Here is a 19,604-nt window from a genome sequence, read left to right on the forward strand (position 1 = left end):
AAGATCCCCTGGAGGAGGAGATGACAACCCACTCCAGTATCCTTGCCTGGAAAATCTCATGGACAGAGGAGCCTGGTGGACTGCAGTCCATGGGGTCGCAAAGAGTCAGGCATGACTGAGCAACTAACGCTTACTTACTTACTTACTTACTGTCTCAGTTCCTGTTATTCCCCTCCTCTCGAGTGCGCCTCCCGCCCCGTGCCCTCTCTGGCTCCTGTCACCTGCCTTGTATCTAACTACCTGTTCTGTCTGCAGTCTTTGAACTGCTTCTCCATCTTTCTCCGCCCTGCAGTTCTCATTTCCTTTACAGTAATGAAAACTTGAGTCTGGGCGTCTCTTGCTGAGTGTAGTGAAACTGCCTTATCATTCTCCCTGCCTCCTCCTCCTCCTCATCTGTGTGCAGCCAGTGGGGCAGGTGTGGTGGCCGGGATGCCTCTCACCGCCCCTCGCCCCTCCCCTTGCAGTTTACTCCTTATTCTTGTTACTTTCTTTGCTCCTTTCCTGCGGATCAGTGTCTGACCACCTCTGGTTCACCTGGGCGCCCCTAGCCTTCTGTGTATTCCCTTATTTGTTCAGTATCTTCAAAGGTGTTTCTTAAGTTGTTACTTCCTGGAAAGTAACAAATTGCCTGAGGATAAGTATTTCAGTGTGGAATTTTGAAAAGCTGTAGTGAAAAACTTTTCTGTAGGTAAAAGGATTAACGCTCCTAGTGACTAATGTTCTGGTAATGCATGAAAGTAAAGGCTGAATGATTGGAAGCTTAGAATTTCTATTTACCGTGTCAGGAAGGACTGGGTGGATTTGGCAAGGTAGTTTCTGGCGGGGTAGATTCTGGATGTGGTGAAGTTTTAGGTGCCTGTTGGAACACCCCAGTGGATCTGGCAGTTGTATCCTAGTTGTCTTTAATCTAGAAGACTCCCTCATTTCATGAAACTGATTGTTTAAAGCATTCAGGTGTGTTTCTCATAGAATGTCTCACATCCTGGATTTATTCAATTTTCATAAAAGTTGTTTCTCATGTTATTAAAAATTTTAAAAAGTCATTTCTGTTAGGATAACAAAGGTGGAAATGAAGTTGAAGCAAAGTGGAAATGAAGTAGGAGGGGCGGTGGTGAAGTATACTTAGTGTTTTTATGTGTTTGGAGGGTGTTGCTGAACACAGCCCTGATGTGCAAAATTGTTGGTGTTCCTTATAGCTGTTATAAAAAAAGTCATGCACTGCTAGTAACATTGCCTTCCTTAGTCTTCTTGCAGCAATCCTGGTTAAAGTTAATGAAATTTTTTTTTTAATAGGTTTAAATGTAATCCTGGATGTTTAGTTCTTCTAAGGTACGTTTCTTATTTTTACTATATTTTGAAACAACATTACTATATTAAATTCATTATCCAACTAGTTTGTTTCCACAGAGTAAATTTGAGTTGCAGAAACTGTGTGACTAGTTATCACCTGGGCTTTGTCTGTTTTGGAGGATGTCGTCCTCAGGGTGTGGTGGTTGTGGCACATAGAGCGTCAGTAATGCCGTGCCCAGTACTTGGGTGCTGAGGAAAATTGGTAGGCTGGCTGTTGTGGGACCTTGTGTAAACATCTCTGGTATAGTCAAGAGTTACTCAGGTTTGCCTGAGAATTCTCGAGTATTGGGCTGAGTGTGTTTTCCTGGGGCTGCTGTATCAAAGGGCTGCGAACTGTGGACTTAAAACTGCAGAAACTTCGGTCATTTCTTGGGGGTCCGCTGGTGAGGGGTCTGCACTCCCACTGCAGGGCGTGCGGGCTCAGTCCCTGGTGGAGGAACTGAGATCCTGCATGCTGGGTGGCGCGGTCAAAAACACCACCAAAAAAGTGGAAACGTGTTCACTTGTTGTGGAGCCGCAGGACTGAGTACTCCAGGGAGGACCCTTCCTCGCCTGTCCAGCCTCTAGCGCGTGCTGGCGGGCCTTGGTGTTCCTTAACTTGTAGCTGCTTCACCCCCAAGTTCTGCCTCTGTCTACACGCGGTCATCTTCCTTGTGTGTCTCCTCTCCTTGTCTTCCGTCTTCCCTCCTTAGAAATGCATTGGATCTTAGGAAAAAAGAGAAAGTGAAGTTGCTCAGTTGTGTCCAACTCTTTGTGACCCTGTGGACCGTAGCCTACTAGGCTCCCCCGTCCATGGAAATTTCCAGGCAAGAGTACTGGAGCGGGTTGCCATGTCCTTCTCCAGGGGATCTTCCCCACCCAGGGATCGAACCCTGGTCTCCTGCGTTGCAGGCAGCCTCTTTACCATCTGAGCCACCAGGGAAGCGCATTGGATTTTGGGCCCACCCTAATCAGCGCAACTTGCCTGAGATTGTCTGCATCTGCCAAGACCCTGTGTCCAAGTACAGTTGCATTCACAGGTCCTGTGTTAGGACTTAAGACATACCTTCTGGGGGAACCGCCTTCATCTCACAGTGGTTGGGGCCTGACTTGAATTGAGCAAAATCGATCTCCTGTGATCATTTTGAAGTTTAAATGCTGTATTTTACGAGGTACTAAAATATTTGAAATTGGTATAGAAATAAAAGTGAATCCTAGATTTCTTAAGCCAGTTTAGGGCTGTTTCTAGTAGATTTTGAGTGGTGTGTATATAATTTATTTTTGACATTTACCACTAAAAAGATTGGATATTTGTTGGAGTTTGTGGAATTCAGCTTAATGAGGATTGTGGTCCTCCTGGGGTGGTTGTAAGAGGAAACGCAAGTAAATTAGCAGTTTATTTTCTCTGTGTGTGTATTTTGCCTAAAAATAACTATTGTTTTTTTCCCATTAATACTAGGAAATTAAACTTACATATTTGGATGACTTTTTTTTTAATGCTCACTCATGCCCTTGATCATTTTAGAAAATAGAGAATTTCCTAAAATTCATTGAATGACATTCAGGATCATTGAAATTCTAGCTTCAGCTTCAAAGAGGGTTTTAGGTGAGACACACAGTGACCCTGGCTTAATGCCTGGCCCTTGGTCAGTGCCTAACATGTATTATTGTTAGTGAGCCTTTCTAAGAGAGAGAAGGAGGTGTGAGCAGTCAGCAAGGGAAGATGACCTCTCACCTCTTATTTTTGATAGTCATACGTCTTACTGGTTAGCGTATTTGCCATTTCAGTCATTGGTTTGGCTTTGGTCATAAATGATTGAAAAATGTAGAATTCCTTTAGAATGAGAGCATTTTTAATGTAGGGTGGTAAACACAGTATTAGGCACAGGTTTACTTTTTAGATTTGAAGGTATTGTTCTTTATTATGTGATGCTTGTGAATGAATATTAAAAATCCAGACCAGGTTAACTTTTTTCTTTATTCTCTTCCCCAGTTAAATAAAAATAGCTGCATTGATCCACAAAGCCACAATGTGGCAAAGCGTCCTTTCTGAGAGGTGAATATTGCTGAATGAAGATGGCTGACAGAGGCGGGAAGATTCTTCCAGGGCCAGTGTACATCGAGGTGGAGTATGATTACGAGTACGAAGCGAAGGACAGAAAGGTTGTGATAAAGCAAGGGGAGCGGTACCTCCTGGTGAAGAAGACCAATGCCGACTGGTGGCAGGTCAAGCCAGACGAGAGCTCCAAAGCGTTCTACGTGCCGGCCCAGTACGTGAAGGAGGTGGGCCGCCGAGCCCTGATGCCGCCGGTGAAGCCGGCCACGGGGCTGCCGAACCACTCTGTGAAGACGGCGCAGAGTCTCCACCTCCAGAGGTCTTCGGAGAATGTGAACAGGTTGCCTGAGCTGTCAAGCTTTGGGAAGACATCCTCGTCTTCTGTTCAAGGAACAGGTCTTGTTCGTGATGCCAATCAGAATTTTGGGCCCAGTTACATTCCAGGTCAGACCGTCAACCTCAGCCTGGACCTGACCCACAATAATGGAAAACTCAACAGTGACTCACATTCTCCCAAAGTTCCTGGCCAGAATAGGACACGCTTATTTGGTCACTTTCCCGGTCCGGAGTTCTTGGAGGTAGAGAAAGCTGGCTTCCCCCAGGAACAGTCTTGTGATTCAGCGGGAGAAGGCTCGGAACGGATCCAGCAGGATTCGGAGTCTGGCGATGAGCTGAGCAGCAGCTCCACTGAGCAGATAAGGGTAAGACCGACCGACAGGCGGTGATGGAACGCTTGTGCCACCTGCAGAACTGTTTGATTATAGGTGTTATTATCTTATTTTAAAAAATTTACTTTATCAAAGTATGGTTGTGTTAATTTCTGCTATACAGCCGAGTAGCTCATGTATCCATATTTTTTTTTCATATTTTTTCCATATCGTTTACTACAGGATATTGAATATAGCTCCCAGTGCTATACAGTAGGACCTTGTTTTTTACACATTCTTTTGTATAGGTGTTATTTTAATTAAAATCTTTGTAAGACTTAAGAATTGTCTTGGTTTATATTTATTTTCAGAGTACATAGGTGTTTTTTTTTTAACTTTATTTTCAGAGTACTTTATTTTTTTAATTTCAGAGTATTTTTTTTACTTTATTTTTAATTTTTACTTTATTTTCAGAGTACATAGGTTTATCCAGAGTGAGAGAGAAAGAGAGAGAACATGGGAAATAACTTTTTGGCTGATGGAGGTTCACTTTAAGGTTTCCCTAAGTATTCCTGTTCCTCTCTAGGACTAGAACTGCCCCAAGTTTGGACACTTTTCTTTTACTAGAAAATTTTTGTTTTCTGACTGCACTTACTCTGGCTTGTTTTTACTAAGTCTTTAAGTAATAATGAAAGTAAGGGAAAATGTCATACGAATACTAATTCTTCCTGTTTGAAACTTGTTTATTAACTTTGAATATTCAAAAAATACATATATATATATATTTAGAGAGAGAGCGAGCTTACACACGTTTATCTGTTCAAGCACTTTTGTGTCTTAAGTGTCTTGGAAAAAATTTTGTATCTGTGGTTTGAATCCCCACCCCACCCCCACCCCCGCCCCCGCCCTGCCCTCTTGTGTGTTTATTTTGAGATTAGTTTGTGCCACTTTGTCAAGTAAAGTGAAGTAATTTTAAAAACATGCATGAAATTGAAACTTGAAAGTATTTAGAAAAGTCTACTATTAAGTGAATTTGATAAGTTTTGGGCCTAAAGCTCTGTTGTAAGATCTCATCAAATTAAGTCAGTGAATAATTGCGAGGCTGCTCTTTGGTGTGGTCTGATTGTAATGAAACTAGTATGTTCTGTTTCTTTTATAGGCTTTAATTTTTCTCGTGACTTTTTGAATGGAGATAGGAAAAAGGAAAGGTTCTCTAGAAAATCTTGCGACACTTGAGGTCAAGGCAGTTACGTGGAGAGTGCTGTCAGCTTACCATCCTTTGTCTTAGTCTTTTCTTCAGTCCTTTTGTGATACTTTCGATGTAGAATATACAGCGTGTTCTGGAATTTTTCTGTACGTGACTCCTTATTGTGCAAGTTGCACTTAGGAAAGGCATGTGTTATTTTTTCCATCTGGCCATCACCACTGTTTCACATGTGAACTTACGCTTTGTGTGTGGGCACACTAGAAGCCCTCTGTTCTGTTCACTGTGCTCATCTTAAATTCACTGCGTAGAAGGTCGTGCCTCCCGATGTCTCATGGACTGTTTGAAAATCCTGTTAGATTTCTCTAGACAGACCCTGTCCTAACTCTTCATGGCAGTTGTTTCAAACCTTTTCCATTTTATTCAGTTCTCTGATTCACCTGCTTTTCCCTGCTCTCTTACCAGGAGAGTCTTTCCTCCTATGTCACAGCAGAAATGTAAGCCTTGGAATGGGAACTGCTTCTGTTTGGGAATGCATGCCCAGCAGTTAATCGAGCTGACTTTAGATTTGAATCTGGGTCCATCTCTCTCTCTCTCTCTCTTTTTTTTTTTAAACTTTACAGTATTGTATTGGTTTTGCCATACATCAACATGAATCCGCCACGGGTGTACACGGGTTCCCCATCCTGAATCCCCTCCCACCTTCCTCCCCATACCATCCCTCTGGGTCATCCCAGTGCACCAGCCCCGAGCATCCTGTATCATGCATCGAACCTGGACTGGCGATTCATTTCACATATGATATTATACATGTTTCAATGCCATTCTCCCAAATCATCCCACCCTTGCCCTCTCCCACAGAGTCCAAAAGACTTTTATACATCTGTGTCTCTTTTGCTGTCTCACATACAGGGTTATCGTTACCATCTTTCTAAATTCCATATATATGTGTTAGTATACTGTATTGGTGTTTTTCTTTCTGGCTTATTTCACTCTGCATATCTCTTACCAGCTGAGTGATGATTGCGGCAAATTGCTTACTTTCTGTGTATCTGTTTCCTCCTCTTGATGTGGGGATCACAGGTGAGTTACTTTGTACCTCACATGCTTAGAACTGTGCCTGGCCTGTAAGTAAGTAGGTAGGTCTCTACTGCTGCTTGGTAACTTACTCCCAGATCTCCTGGCTTAACACAGTAAACATTTATTATCTCACAGTTTCTGTGGGTCAGTCATTTAGAAGCAGCGTATTTGGTGGTTTTAAAGGCTCAGGGTCTCTCAGGAGGTTGCTGTCTCATGAAGACTTGGCCAGGCTGGGGCAGCTGCCTCTAGGATGGTCACTCACACAGGGCTGGTTGGGCCTCTCTGCAGATACTTGGATATTGCATCTCGCTTTTCCCTCAGGAGGAGCTGCGTTGTCTTCTTATGGTCTGATGTTGGAAGTTGCATGCTGTCACATCTGACCACACACCCTGTTCTTTGTGGAGGAGACCACGCAGGGTGTGAGTGTCAGATGCTGGGCCTTGGGGGCCGGCTGTCCCGTGTGCATTCGGTGTCAGAGCTGTCCTCCCTGTTGTCGTGGCTGCTCTTGCTGTAATTTCCACCATGAAACCTACGCGCATCTGTGTCAGCAGTCGTCTCTCCCGGCACAGGCAGCGCAGGCGTGGCCTCTCCTGTCGGAGGGTGGCCTCTTCATATTTGTTTCTTCTTTTTCAGAAACCTCTTGTCAAACATTATGTAGTGGTGTGCTCATGTGGCTTTAAAGTCATTATTTACCAAGTTTGTCCCTTCAGCGTGTAAATTTGCTCATTTTTTTCTGTTTTAATAAAGCTTTTCAGTAATACCTTCCCCTCCGAGGATCACCGTCCCCTCTTTACTGGCAGCGTCTGGGAAGAGGGGCATGTATTTACTTCTCTGCATCTGCTCATTCCCTGCTTCTTCCTTAATCTGTTGTTGTATGGCTTCAGCACCCCATGTAAACAGCTTCCGCTGAAAGCTGCTCATGGTCTCATTGTTGACCAGTTTACAGACACTTAGAATATTATTATATATAATCAGCACCATGCTTACAGTGAACAATATGAATAAGCAAAAGGCAGTGTGAAGCACCTTTTCATCGAGGCATATCGCGTAATCCGTTGTGTGCATTGTACTGATCTTGATGGCTCTGTGCTTCTGCACAGCCGTGAGCCCCTCCAGTCGGTAGCCACACGCCCACCCTCCATTTTTCTGCTAGGAGATTTCCGTTTTTCTGACATATTACCATTGATCAGTCTCCTTTAATTAAACTTTGCATTCTGAGAAGATTGTAGCTTCTTAAGCAATTGTAGGAAGTCATATGGAGGGATCGCCCGTGCCTGCTGTCCAGTACCTGCAGTGGTGACATCTTGGATAACACCACAGTTGAAGTATTGACGTGGGTGCAGTCAGATGCTGACCATTTCCATCAACAAGAGGACCCTTATCACCACACCTACTACCCCCCACCCCCAATGCTACTTAACCAGTAATCTGTCCTTCATTTTTATAACATGGTCATTTCAGGAGTAGTATATAAATGGACTTAAAGCCTATTTAACCCTTTGGGATTGACTTGAGAGATTGATGCAGGTTGTTGCTGTATCAGTGTTCTTTTTGTTGATGACGAGTATTCTGTGGTATGGATGTACCGTGCTTCACCTCACCTGTTGAAGAGCATGAGTTTCCAGTTTCTGGCTATTGCCAACAAAGCTGCTACATGTAAACATTCCTGCACAGATTTTTCTGTGAATTTACCTTTTTATTTCTCTGCCATAAATGCCCACGAGTATAATTGCTGTGTGCATGTTTGATTTTTCAAGAAACTGCCAAACTGTTTTCCAGAGTGGCCATACATTCTACATTCATACCATTAAGAGCAGTGCTTATGATCCAGGTTCTCTGCATGCTCAGCAGCATTTGGTGTTGTCACTTTTTTTTTCTCTTTTTGGCTCCACTGGGTTTTTTTTGTGGTACATGGACTTCTCTCTAGTTGTGGGTGGGCTTAGTTGCCCTGGGGTGTGAGGGATCTTCAGTTCCCCCAAACAGGGACCAAACCTGTAACCCCTGAATTGGAAGGTGGCTCCTTAACCACTGGCCCACCAGGGAAGCCCCTGTGTCACTTTATTGTAGCCATTCTGTTAGGTATGTAGTAATTGCTTGTGACTTTAATTTGCATTTCCCTATCATTGAACCTCTTTCATGTGCTTATTTGCCATCAGTAGATCCTTTTCATTCCATGTTTCTTCATGGTTTTTGCTTTTTTTTTTTTTAATGTGATGGTATGGCTTTGTGTGTGTTCTTTGGTATTTAGATATTTGTGTGGGACATGACCGAGCAACTGACACTCTCACTTTCACTTTGGTATTTATCGTGTTTTCAGTTTGGGAAATTTCTATTGACATATCTTCACGCTCACTGATTCTTTTCCCATCCCTGTCCAGTCTACTGATCATCACTTCACAGGCATTTTCTCTGTTACAGTGCTTTAGTTTGTAGCATTTGTTTTTTATTCTGTCTGAGATTTTCCACTCCTCTGCTTGAATTACTAATTTCTTCTAGTATTTTGTCTATTTCTTCTTTTACAGCTCTTAAGATATTAAAAGTAGTTATTTAGAATTCCCTGTCTGATAACTCCAGCATCTGTGCCATGCCTGAGTTTGGCGCTACAGTGTGGATGGTGTTCTCAGTGCCTTTGGCTGTGCTTGTAGTTTTTGCTGAGAGCCAGATGTGTGTTGTTGGGTGATAGGAACGAAAGTAAATAGGCCTCTAATGTGCAGTGTTAGGTTGCTGCTGCTGCTAAGTCGCTTCAGTCATGTCCGACTTTGTATGACCCCATAGACGGCAGCCCGCTCCCTCATCCCTGGGAGTCTTCAGGCAAGAACACTAGGGTGGGTTGCCATTTCCTTCTCCAACGCGTGAAAGTGAAAAGTGAAAGTGAAGTCGCTCAGTCGTGTCCGACCTTCAGCGACCCCATGGACTGCAGCCTTCCAGGCTCCTCCATCCATGGGATTTTCCAGGCAAGAGTACTGGAGTGGGGTGCCATTGCCGTCTCCCATTGTTAGGTTAACCTGGCTAAAAATTGTTGCTCTTGTTTAGTTGCTAAGTTGTGTTCGACTCTTGAGACTCCATGGGCTGTAGCCCGCCAGGCTCTTCTGTTCATGGGATTTCTCCAGGCAAGAATACTGGAGCGGGTTGCCATTTCCTTCTCCAGGGGACCTTCCCTACTCAAGGATGGAACCCACATCTCCTACATTGGGAAGCAGATTCTTCTTTACCACTGAGTCACGTGGGAAGCCCGGCTAGAAATTGGACTGTTTTTAATGTTTGATGTGGCTATCAGAGGCTTTAACTTCTTCAGGTCCCCATGTTTTTGGCCTCCTCATTAGTGAGAGTTCCTCATTAGTGTCTGGTTCCCCAGTAAATCTGCTGCCTTCCTGGCTGAGGGTGCTGAAATGCCTCATTACTTGCCCCACATGACCCCACTGACCTGCTCAGGATGGGCTCCTTGCCACTCGGCAGTGGTGGAAGCTGATTCCTCACTCAGCCTCCTCTGTGTGCATGTGTGTGTGGTGGGGGTGGGGGGCTGAGGGGAGGTCTTGTGACCATCCTGCAGTGATTGTCCTGGTTACTTCCCCTGCCTTCTCTGACACCACCTTGGTGGGGCTTTGGGGTGTTGTCACCACTGGTGGTCTGTGGGTGAAATCGTTGGTTTGTTCTGTGGCATTTGGCCGGACTATAGTGGTAATATCCAAAGCTTTTGCTCTTGCTGGTGTTCCCCTTTCCTGGATCTCTTGCTCCATCTGGAGCAGGGATTTGTTGGGGCTGTTGGTGTTTCTGGATTTGCTGACTTCCCTCTTCAAACTTGGATGGATGAAGCCACAAGTAAGCTCAGGGAGCTCATCAGCATGTGGTTCCTTGGGTCCTGAGGTCATAGGAGGTTTATCTTTGCTCTGCCTTTGAGTCGTCTTCTGTTTGTTTTATGTGTTTTTATTTATACCTAAGTGAGGAATAGGACAAGGTACCTTTCTTTTTTTCCCCCAGAACTGGAAGTGATTGGAAAGTTTTTAATGGTAGTTTTAAAGTGTTTTAAGTGTTCGTTATCTTGACCTCCTGACAGTCTTGGTTAGAGGGTGGCCTCTCTGCACTCAGCAGTGGCGGGGGAGGGTTCTCTCATCATAAGCTTCCACTGTACTTTGGTGTGCTCATCACACTTCTGCTTGTTCTCTTTCTTCTCATGAGTCAGTCTATATGGAGTCTCCAAGGCCAAGCTACCTACTGTGTCTTGTTCATTTCTGTATTTCCAGTGCCTAGGATAGTACCCGGGTACCCTGAAGAGGGAAATGGCAGCCCACTCTAGTCTAAGAATACTGTGGACAGTATGGATGCCTGGGAAATCCTATGGACAGAGGAGCCTGGTGGGCTACAAAAGGCTTGGACACAACTTGGTGACTGAACAACAGCAGTGATGCATATAGATGTGCCGGATGTGACGATGATCAGTGCTCAGCTACAGATACATGGAGGGGAGACCTGGATTAATATCCCATCGAAGATGCACGTTTCTGTTTGAAGTCATTTTCTGTTTGAAAGTCATCCAAAAGTCCTGTGTGACCTGTGACACAGCTTAGCGTTTATGAAGAATGTTATTAGAGAGGTGAAGTTGGAGGTAAAGAGCTGTGATGCAATATAGAGATTCCAAAATTTGAGTCAAAGAAAATTATAAAATTCAGTTCACCTCCCTGCCCCACCCTCCATTAAAATAGACACATCATACGCAGTGTCTTCATCAGAGCACCATTTTTTTCCTGTCATGCTGTGTGGCATGTGAGATCTCAGTTCCCCAGCCAGGGATGGAACCTGTGCCCCATGCAGTGGAAACGCAGAGTCCTAACCACTGGACTGCCGGGAAAGTCCCCAGAGCAACAAGTTTTTAGGTCATTTCAGAGTTTATACTAACGGTTGATCTGAAGATGAAACTGAAAAATCAGTGTTAGTTCAGTGCTCCAAGCCTTACAACAGCTTAAAAAGAGTGCACTTTGCTCCTAATGTCCTATTTTTCTCTCATGATCTCATTAATATTCCTTTAATATGTGTCTTACCAGCCTTGAGTGTCAGGTTTCCTGATTGCCTGTAGTTTGAAAATGAGGTCTAAAGCTGGAGAGTCGAGATGGTAGACTTTCATCTGTGAGGCTAACGGGATGCCAGAGGGAGAATGATGACTTCAGGAAGAAGGCCAGAATGCTGTCAAGCTTAGAATCATGTTATTTTTAAAATACAATATGAATATTTATGATGACTGTAAATCTAGTAATGTTTAAATTATGTTTATAATAGCTTCTTATGTTGGCAGATATACATATAGAAAGAATTTCTTCATTGACAGTGCCAACTCAATGTATTTCTGCCCTTTGAAGTCTAATATTAAATTAATCTGGAAAATTTTATATATGGAGCAGTTCATCAACATTTCAAGATGTTATCATTGTGTACTGGGCTCATAAAATCACCTCTCTAATTTGTTACAGATTTAAGCTTTGTGTCTAATTGAAAAATATTTAAATATTTCCTTTTAGTCTTCATTCCCAAATTATGTGGACTGTTTAAATAGATGTTTATTGTATTAAAAAATACAAGATTTTAATTATACATGCATATGTACAGCTGTATATTTACAAAGTAAGAATCATACTGTGTGTGCAGTTGCACTCTAGGGAATATTTAAAAGATATCTATTATACAAACAGAATGTTTATTAAACAAAGAAGAATGCTGAGAGATGTAATTTTTCAGGCTAATTGGATTTTTTGGTTGATTCAGGATTAGCTATATAAAAGGTTTCAGTGTTTGTTAGAGATTTTCCTAAATCTGTTTCCACAAAGATGGTGCTGAATCTAAAAACAGATATAAATTAGCTTTGTATAGCACCAGCTAATAATGTCCCCTTTCATCCAAATCCTCGTTTTCCATTGGTGGATCTTTCTGTTAAGTCCTTCCCCTGCCATGGTGCTGGAACCAGGACTTAGCTGTCTTAAAATTTGCTGAAATGCTGCTTTGTCACCTGCTCAGACTCACCACAAACTTCCTGTTTAATTCATTGCTTTACAGCAGTTTGGAAATTAGAAATTTTAGGAGATTTGGGGACTGATGACTTCTGCTAGAGAATGGCTTGACTATGTTTTGGTGAATTTGTCTGAAAACCTAATCTTCAGTATTTATATCATAATTATCTTTGGTCAAGTGTGAATGAAGTTCAGTGTCTTACTTAGAAAGCAGTTGGAATTGTCCCTTGAGTACTGTTGTTATTATTTTAAAATATTTTCTTGGCCACACTTGAGGGCAAGTGGGCTCTTAGTTCCCTGACCAGGGACTGAACCCATGCCCCTGCATTGGAAACTTGGAGTCCCAACTACTGGTTTGCCAGGAAAGTCCTCCCCCCTCTCTTGTTCTGGGTGTTGTTTATTTTAGTTTTAAATTTAGGGCAGTGTGGTGTCTGAACTTAGAATGGATGTGGCTTTTGAGATTTGAAACCTGCTGCTGTGTAGTTGTGTGTCCACGGGCAAGTTCTGAACCTCAGTTTTCTCATCTCTGAGAATGGAGCTGAGACTTGGGCTCCAGCAGTTGCAGCCCGCAGGCCCTAGTTCACAGACTCAGGAGCTGTGGCGCATGGGTTCAGGTGCTTCATGGCGTGTGGGCTCTTCCCAGACCAGGGGTTGTCCCCTGCATTGGCAGGTGGATTCTTAACCACTGGACCACCAGGAAGCTCCCCTCATTAATTTTCTTATCCTGTTAACTTATCGTAGCAAGTAGTACTGTGGTTTGATTGACATTTCAGTTTCATTCCATTTCTTTGACTGTCCCTTGCTTTGAGCATATAAAGTACTAATGGGTGGTAAGAAGTAAAGGAAAAGGATTCTAATAATCTGCAAAAATGATCACCACCTCCACACAATGGAGAGTTGTTTGTATTAAAATGGAATCATATTTCAGTAATATCTTAATTAGTGACATTCCTGAGAGTGACAGGATCAGCAGTGTGTTTTTTGGGTGGTATTGTTAGTGTGACTTTTTCCTCTGTAATCAACCTGATCACAACTGTAAATAAAGAGAGCCACGTTTAGGCAAAACTGTGAGGTTTTCCGCTGCAGCATCCTTTTGGCTTTCTTTTCTTTATATTTTCCTTCTCTGAGTAGTGTTTGGGAAACACCATCTTCCGTTTCTGCTCTCTGGGATGATCATCTGTCAGACTTTTCTACTAAATCAAAACAGGAAAGAATAAAAGTTTTTTTGTTTGGTTTTATGTACTTGACTACATACACGCTCATACACAGTCCCAGGAGTCTTATTAGAATTTGATGGAAAGTGAAAACTCCTTTCTCAAGAAATTTACACACATTTACACCAAATTTTGCTCTAATTTCATGGTACCCAGAAACCCAGATTATTAAAGTGAAGATTTTGGACAATGTAATTATGGAGCGAAAATTGATGAATCTTCTTTAAGGAAGTTTAGGCATAAATGTCTAATTACGTGGAAATTTGGGAGCGAAACTAGATCTGTTTGAAGTTACCCATGGGTCAAACCTGAAGGCAAAATTAATTGAGATCTCTTAGGATGACTGCTCTCATTCTCCTTGGCATGCCTTCTATTCTCCAGGAGAAGAGCACCTGCTTCTAACTGTTGGGGGTCTTCGCTCAGAAACTGCTGGTATTAGAAAGTAAATGCTTTATTATCTGTCGTTAGCTTCCTTCTGGAACAGAGTCTGCTTAATTTAGCATTGATCTGTTTACCAGGCCCCTTTCTCCTGTTTGGTTGCATCCTTTCTGAGCATCTAGTGAAAACCATAGGCCATCTTTCCAGTAAAATGCCTGCATGTATATCCATGCATGCCCCTGGGCTTACAGTCCACATAGAACTTCTTACATTCTCCTCCCTTTCATGTCTTTCCTGACCTTTTTTTTTTTTTTTTTTTTTAACCTTTTCCTTTTCTAAGACAAGTAGGTCTCTTCTTTCAGTTCAGTTGAGCTCAGTCTCTCAGTCGTGTCCAACTCTTTGCAACCCCGAGGACTGCAGCATGCCAGGCTTCCCTGGTCTCTTGTTTACCTTTCTTCTAACCGTTACTTGTCCTTCTACCTCATGATTCCTAGATGCATTTTATGTTTTTTCTGCTGTAGTTCTTGTCTGCTAGTCAGAGCTTAGGGGTAGAAACCCAACTGTGTCCTGTTTAAGCAAAACTGAGTTTATTGACTCACATAATGAAATTGCAGGAAGGATTTATTTATATAGGTGTTAAGAATGATTGGAACTAGGGCCTTTTCACCTTCAGGATTCTTTCTTCTTTTTAATTTTCGGCTGTGCTGGGTCTTTGTTACTATGTACAGGCTTTCTCTAATTGTGGTGAGTAGGGATCTTCATTGCAGTGCACGGGCTTCTCATTGTGGTGGCTTCTCGTTGCGGAGCGTGGACTCCAGGTGCACGGACTCAGTAGTTTTGGCGTATGGGCTTAGTGCTCCATGTCACGTGGGGTCTGCCTGGACTAGGGATCGAACCTGTGTCTGGGAAGGCCTGTGAGGATTCCTTTTATCCTTTCTTGCTCTTATCTCTGATTCTCTCTCCACGATGCCGTCGTTCTTCCACATAGACATCTTCCACATGGCTGTAGACAAGTTGCTGCTGGGCATGAGGGTCACATCCTTAGTTTTTCTATCAGAGCATCTGTTTCTCCTCCGGTAATTCCAGTTCAGAAAATCTTGGAGAAGGAATTGACTTGGCTTGGGATATGCTTATGCTTATGACCTGGGCATGGTTGGACCCTACCCAAACTGCATAGATGAAATCTGAGGAAAAGCACTTCCCCTAAAGTGGCAGACGTGCTGTTCCCAGAATAAGGGAGAGTGCCGGGCAAGCAGATAATAGTGGGCGACCACATCCTCTTCTGAGGTTGAGTCTTGGGTCTTCCTCCTTCATGCTCGTTCTGTGCCAGCTCAGTCACCAAGTGCTGTGAAGGCCACGGGAAGAGCTGGCCACGACGCCGTTACCAGGCTGATTCTAGTCTGGCACAGGACAAGCAACGTAATATTTCCTGTGTATGTGTCCTACTCTTCAGATTGTCGTCTTTAAAGCCAGAGATTGTATCCTGCCTATTTCTGCCAGCAAACTTCTGACAAGATACAATACAGTAAATAATCTGTGTGGTGAAGGCAATATTGAGGTTTTTTTTTAATTAAAAGAACTTTAAAAAATGTTTTGGCCATGCTGCGTGGCATGTGAGATCTTAATTCCCTGACCAGAAATCCAACCCACGCTTGCTGCAGTGGAAACACAGAGTCTTAACCACTGGATTGCCAGGAAAGTCCCAAGGCAATACTGAATTTTTTTTTTTTTAATAGCAATTTAGGGGAATTCCCTGGTGGTCCAGTGGTTAAGAGTCTGTGCTTTCGCTCCCGAGGGCATGGACTCAATCCCTGGTCTGGAAACTAAGACCGTCAAACTGTGCCATGCAGCCAAAAAAAAGGTGGGGGGAGCAACTTAAAATGGTTAATATGATATGTCTGTAATTGGCAATAGATGCACTTGTGATGGTTAAATTTTGTGTCAGTTTGGCTGGACCATGCTGCCGAGATATTTGGTCAAACATTATTCTGGATGTTTCTGTGAAGGTATCTTTTGGGATGAGATTAACGTGTAAATTGGGAGACTCTGAGTAAAGCATGTTGTCCTGCATTTTGTGGGTGGGCCCCCTCCAGTCAGTTGAAGGTTTTAATAGCAGAGAACAGAACCTCCCCTTGGTAGGAAGGAATTCTACCGGCAGACTACCTTTGAACTCAGCTGCTGCTCTTGCCTTGGTCTCCCAGCCTACCCTACAGGTTTTGGACTTGCCAAACCTTCGAAACTTCATGAGCCAGTTCCTGAAAGTGAATCTCTGTGTCTAACTACCTACCTATATCCATCCATCCATCCATCCATCCATCCATCTATTATCTGTCTGTCTGTCTTACATCTTGTAATTATTTTTGTGGAGAACTCTAATACACAGGCTATAGCCATTGAGTGCTCCAGGCATACATCATCACAGTTAGATCCAGAAGAAAGGCCTGAACTTAATATGTGAAATCCTTTGCAGGGACGTCCCCCCTTAGCTTAATTACTCTTGTACTCATCTATGAACCAATTGCTCTGGTAGGTGGGTTGAGCACTCTTATACATCAGCCCCTTCACAAAGAAGGTTTGAGGTGTGCAGGTGGTGTAATTGGTATTTCCATCAGAATCTCATCTTTTGGTGGAGAGCAGATAAAGAAAGGATGGTGCTGGTGCCTAGGTCCTAGAGGCTTAATCGGTAGTCAGAAGCAATAAATGTTCATATGGTACAATTATTTGCTGTACATTGGAATATATCTATCTTTTGGAATGTGGAATGATTGCATTCTTTATGTTTTAGAATTCCTGGATACTATGTAAGATCGATTGGATATAAATTTCTTCACATCTGTAGACTGGTTCTGATAGTCTTTAATGCATGAATTTTCCAACCTATGATTTTAAAAAGTCTTAGACATTGTCTAAAGATTAAAATCACAGTATCAGTTGACTTGAGATTTTAGAAATTTCTCTGTCTCTTTAGATATATGTATGTGTACACACACAGACATAATTTTAGTATGATAGTAGTGAAGCAGTAGAAAAAGATGGTTGAAAAGTTGATATAATTTTAATAGTCATTAAAAAAATGTGTATATTAAAAATGTTCTATGTTTTTACCCTGTTTTCTTTCTTGGAAAGAATTTGTTAATCTAGGTGACATAGCAACAAAAACAACAGATGTGGAAACATTTTTGCTTTTTTGTTGAGAAAAATCTCATCTGTATGCATAGAGTATATTTAGCAATTGCTTTAGTAAATGCCAGACAGATGGTGTAAACTCAGAATGACTCCTCAAACAATTTTATCACAACAGTTATTTTGAAGCATATTCTAACAACACTCGAGCTCAGATTTCTGGGAAATCATGAATGTAACTAGGTACATAAAGAGGGGAAGGACTAGGCTTCTAAACCAGAGAAATTTGTGTCTATGAGATGCTTAATTTCTGAAGCCCTCTTTTCGTAACCTATGGTTGAATACTATCTGTTTTTCTGTCTCATGGAGTGGAATTCAGTAACTTAAAAGTGGTTGAGGTAGATGAGTGACAGGTTGGCCTTTAAAGAGAAATAGAAAAATAAAGAGCTAGAGGGAATTCATTGATACCAATATTGCAGTGAAAGGGAATGGTGGAAGGAGCCCAGTCATTTGTTAGCTGGGCATCTTTGCTGTGTTGTGTGCTGGAATAGATGGTTACATGTGTGGTTGCTTCACAGCTCTCTTTTTACATTGAAGAAACAATTGCATATTTTCAGTTTATGAAGTCACGGGAGTATTTATACCCTTAAAATACTTTAAAATAATTAAATAAAAATCCTGACTTTGATTGAGCTGTGTGAGTTTAACCAGTCAGTTTTTTCATGGAACACCAGTTTTACTTGAAAGAATGGCTGACAAACTGCTTATTCACAGAAGGGCGTTTGTTAGACATTTTCTCAAAAATGAACAAAGTAAGGCTGTCTCTCACGGGAAAAAAAAAAAGGTTGCAAATGATAAAAACCAAGATTTCAAGTGAAAATTAGAATCTTGAAAACTTGCATCTGCTACCATGAGCTTACAGTTTTTCAGTTTTAAGACTTACCTGATGAAAGTGATGATATTAAGGATTTTGTGTTTGGTTTTTGTTTTTGATATCATGTAATGAAATGTTTCAACATTTGGAAAATAAGCCTAACTCAATGAATTAAAAATTCTCACATGACCAGTGCATGATGGATACAGGAATCTTTCAAGGACAAGGTAGACCAGTGGGTTTTAATGTGACAAAGTACTAATAGTTAATTGGTGTGATTTTATTTAGTTATTAAAAAATTTATTAATGTCTTTTTTGGCTGTACGGGGGTTCTCTAGTTGTGGCAAGTTGGGGCTACTCTCTAGTTTGTAGTACACGACCTTCTCATTGTGGTGATGTCTCTTGTTGAGCACAGACGTGGGCTTCAGTAATTGTGGTGCTCAGGCTTAGCTGCTCTGTGGCATATTGGCTTTTCCTGCACCAGGGATCACACTCATGTTCCTGGCATTTGGCGAGTGTATTCTTGACCATTGGACCACCAGAGAAGTCTTGGAGGAATGTCAGAGAATGTCCACAATTACCTGGAAAGCCTGTTAAAATATTTATCCTTTTATTATCTGCATAAGACCATTTTTTTATTTGTGTACTTCAGCTGGAACAACACATTGCAAAGATTTAATGTGGAAGCATATTTGAGAATCCAGATAATGAAGAGATATGTAAATGTAAAATGATGCTGTTTTCCTCACTAGCAGTTTTTGGGAGACCATCGTTATTTTTCTAAATATGTATTCATACTAGCATGTGACAGGTTTATTATTTTGAAATAAATTTAACAATTAATTTAAAAATTTGCTTTTAGTTTTAACTTAAAATACTATACATCAGTAGATAAAACCTGTGTGAGCAAAAGCTCTTCTGTATCCCAAATAATTTTTAAGAGTGTAAAGGGGCTCTCAGACCAAAATGTTTGAGAATGCTATTTTGGTGAAAGGGTGTGCACGTAGCTCAGAGAAAGCAGTATTTGATGGAGGCCTTGCGGGATTCTTCTCAGAATCAAATGCCTTTATGTACAGTTCAGGGTATATGTTAGTGGTTCAGGGCTTGATGATGATAAGATTTTTTGGTAAAATGTTTAACAGTTAGGCTAGAGACATGTTGGCTAAACTGTATCTCAGTTAGACGATGAATTATTTGTTAAAATCTATTATCAGTAAGTTTGGTAAGCCAGATAGTCAGTGATCTTTTAATCATACATAGAATTAAATTTAACTTTTTGTTGTAAATGTATATGGAGTATTATGAATTATAGTAATATTAAAATGCTGGAAATTTTTTTGCATTAGAAATGGTTTATACTTAAGTAAAAAATTACTTACAGTGTACATAAAGAAAGTCCCATCTCCCCAAGGAGGGCACAGTATGAAAATTATCAGTTTCAAGATTGGAAAACCTTGAATATGTAAAAATAGAAGTGAGAAGAAGTGAAAGACTTGTGTCTCTCTACGGATGGAAAAGAGGAAGGAATGATTTCCCGTAGTCAGACTGCTGGAAGTTTTTTTTTTCTGTGTGTGCTGAAGTTAGAAACTGGAAAGGTTGCCAGACGGACAGGGGGAGGGTGAGTCTGCCTGTGTGTCAGTTAGGCTTGATGCGCTGAGCAGAGATGCCTGCATCAGTGGTGGGACTGTTTTCCTGTACTTTCC

The 19,604-nt window shown here is 41.9% G+C and overlaps 1 protein-coding gene across 4 annotated transcripts in view; it reads left to right on the forward strand.

The window, feature by feature from the left end:
• Window positions 1-3,399: 3,399 nt before the first annotated feature.
• ARHGAP12 (Rho GTPase activating protein 12) overlaps window positions 3,400-19,604 on the forward strand; it is a 99,715-nt gene continuing 83,510 nt past the window's right edge. For all 4 annotated transcript variants that reach the window (XM_068987871.1, XM_068987872.1, XM_068987873.1 and 1 more), the window contains exon 1: window positions 3,400-4,086. In XM_068987871.1, coding sequence (XP_068843972.1) covers window positions 3,400-4,086 — 687 coding nt within the window. The remainder of the gene's footprint in view (window positions 4,087-19,604) is intronic.

This window comes from Capricornis sumatraensis, chromosome 15 (genome assembly GCF_032405125.1).
Source record: "Capricornis sumatraensis isolate serow.1 chromosome 15, serow.2, whole genome shotgun sequence".
Classification (NCBI taxonomy): Eukaryota; Metazoa; Chordata; class Mammalia; order Artiodactyla; family Bovidae; genus Capricornis; species Capricornis sumatraensis.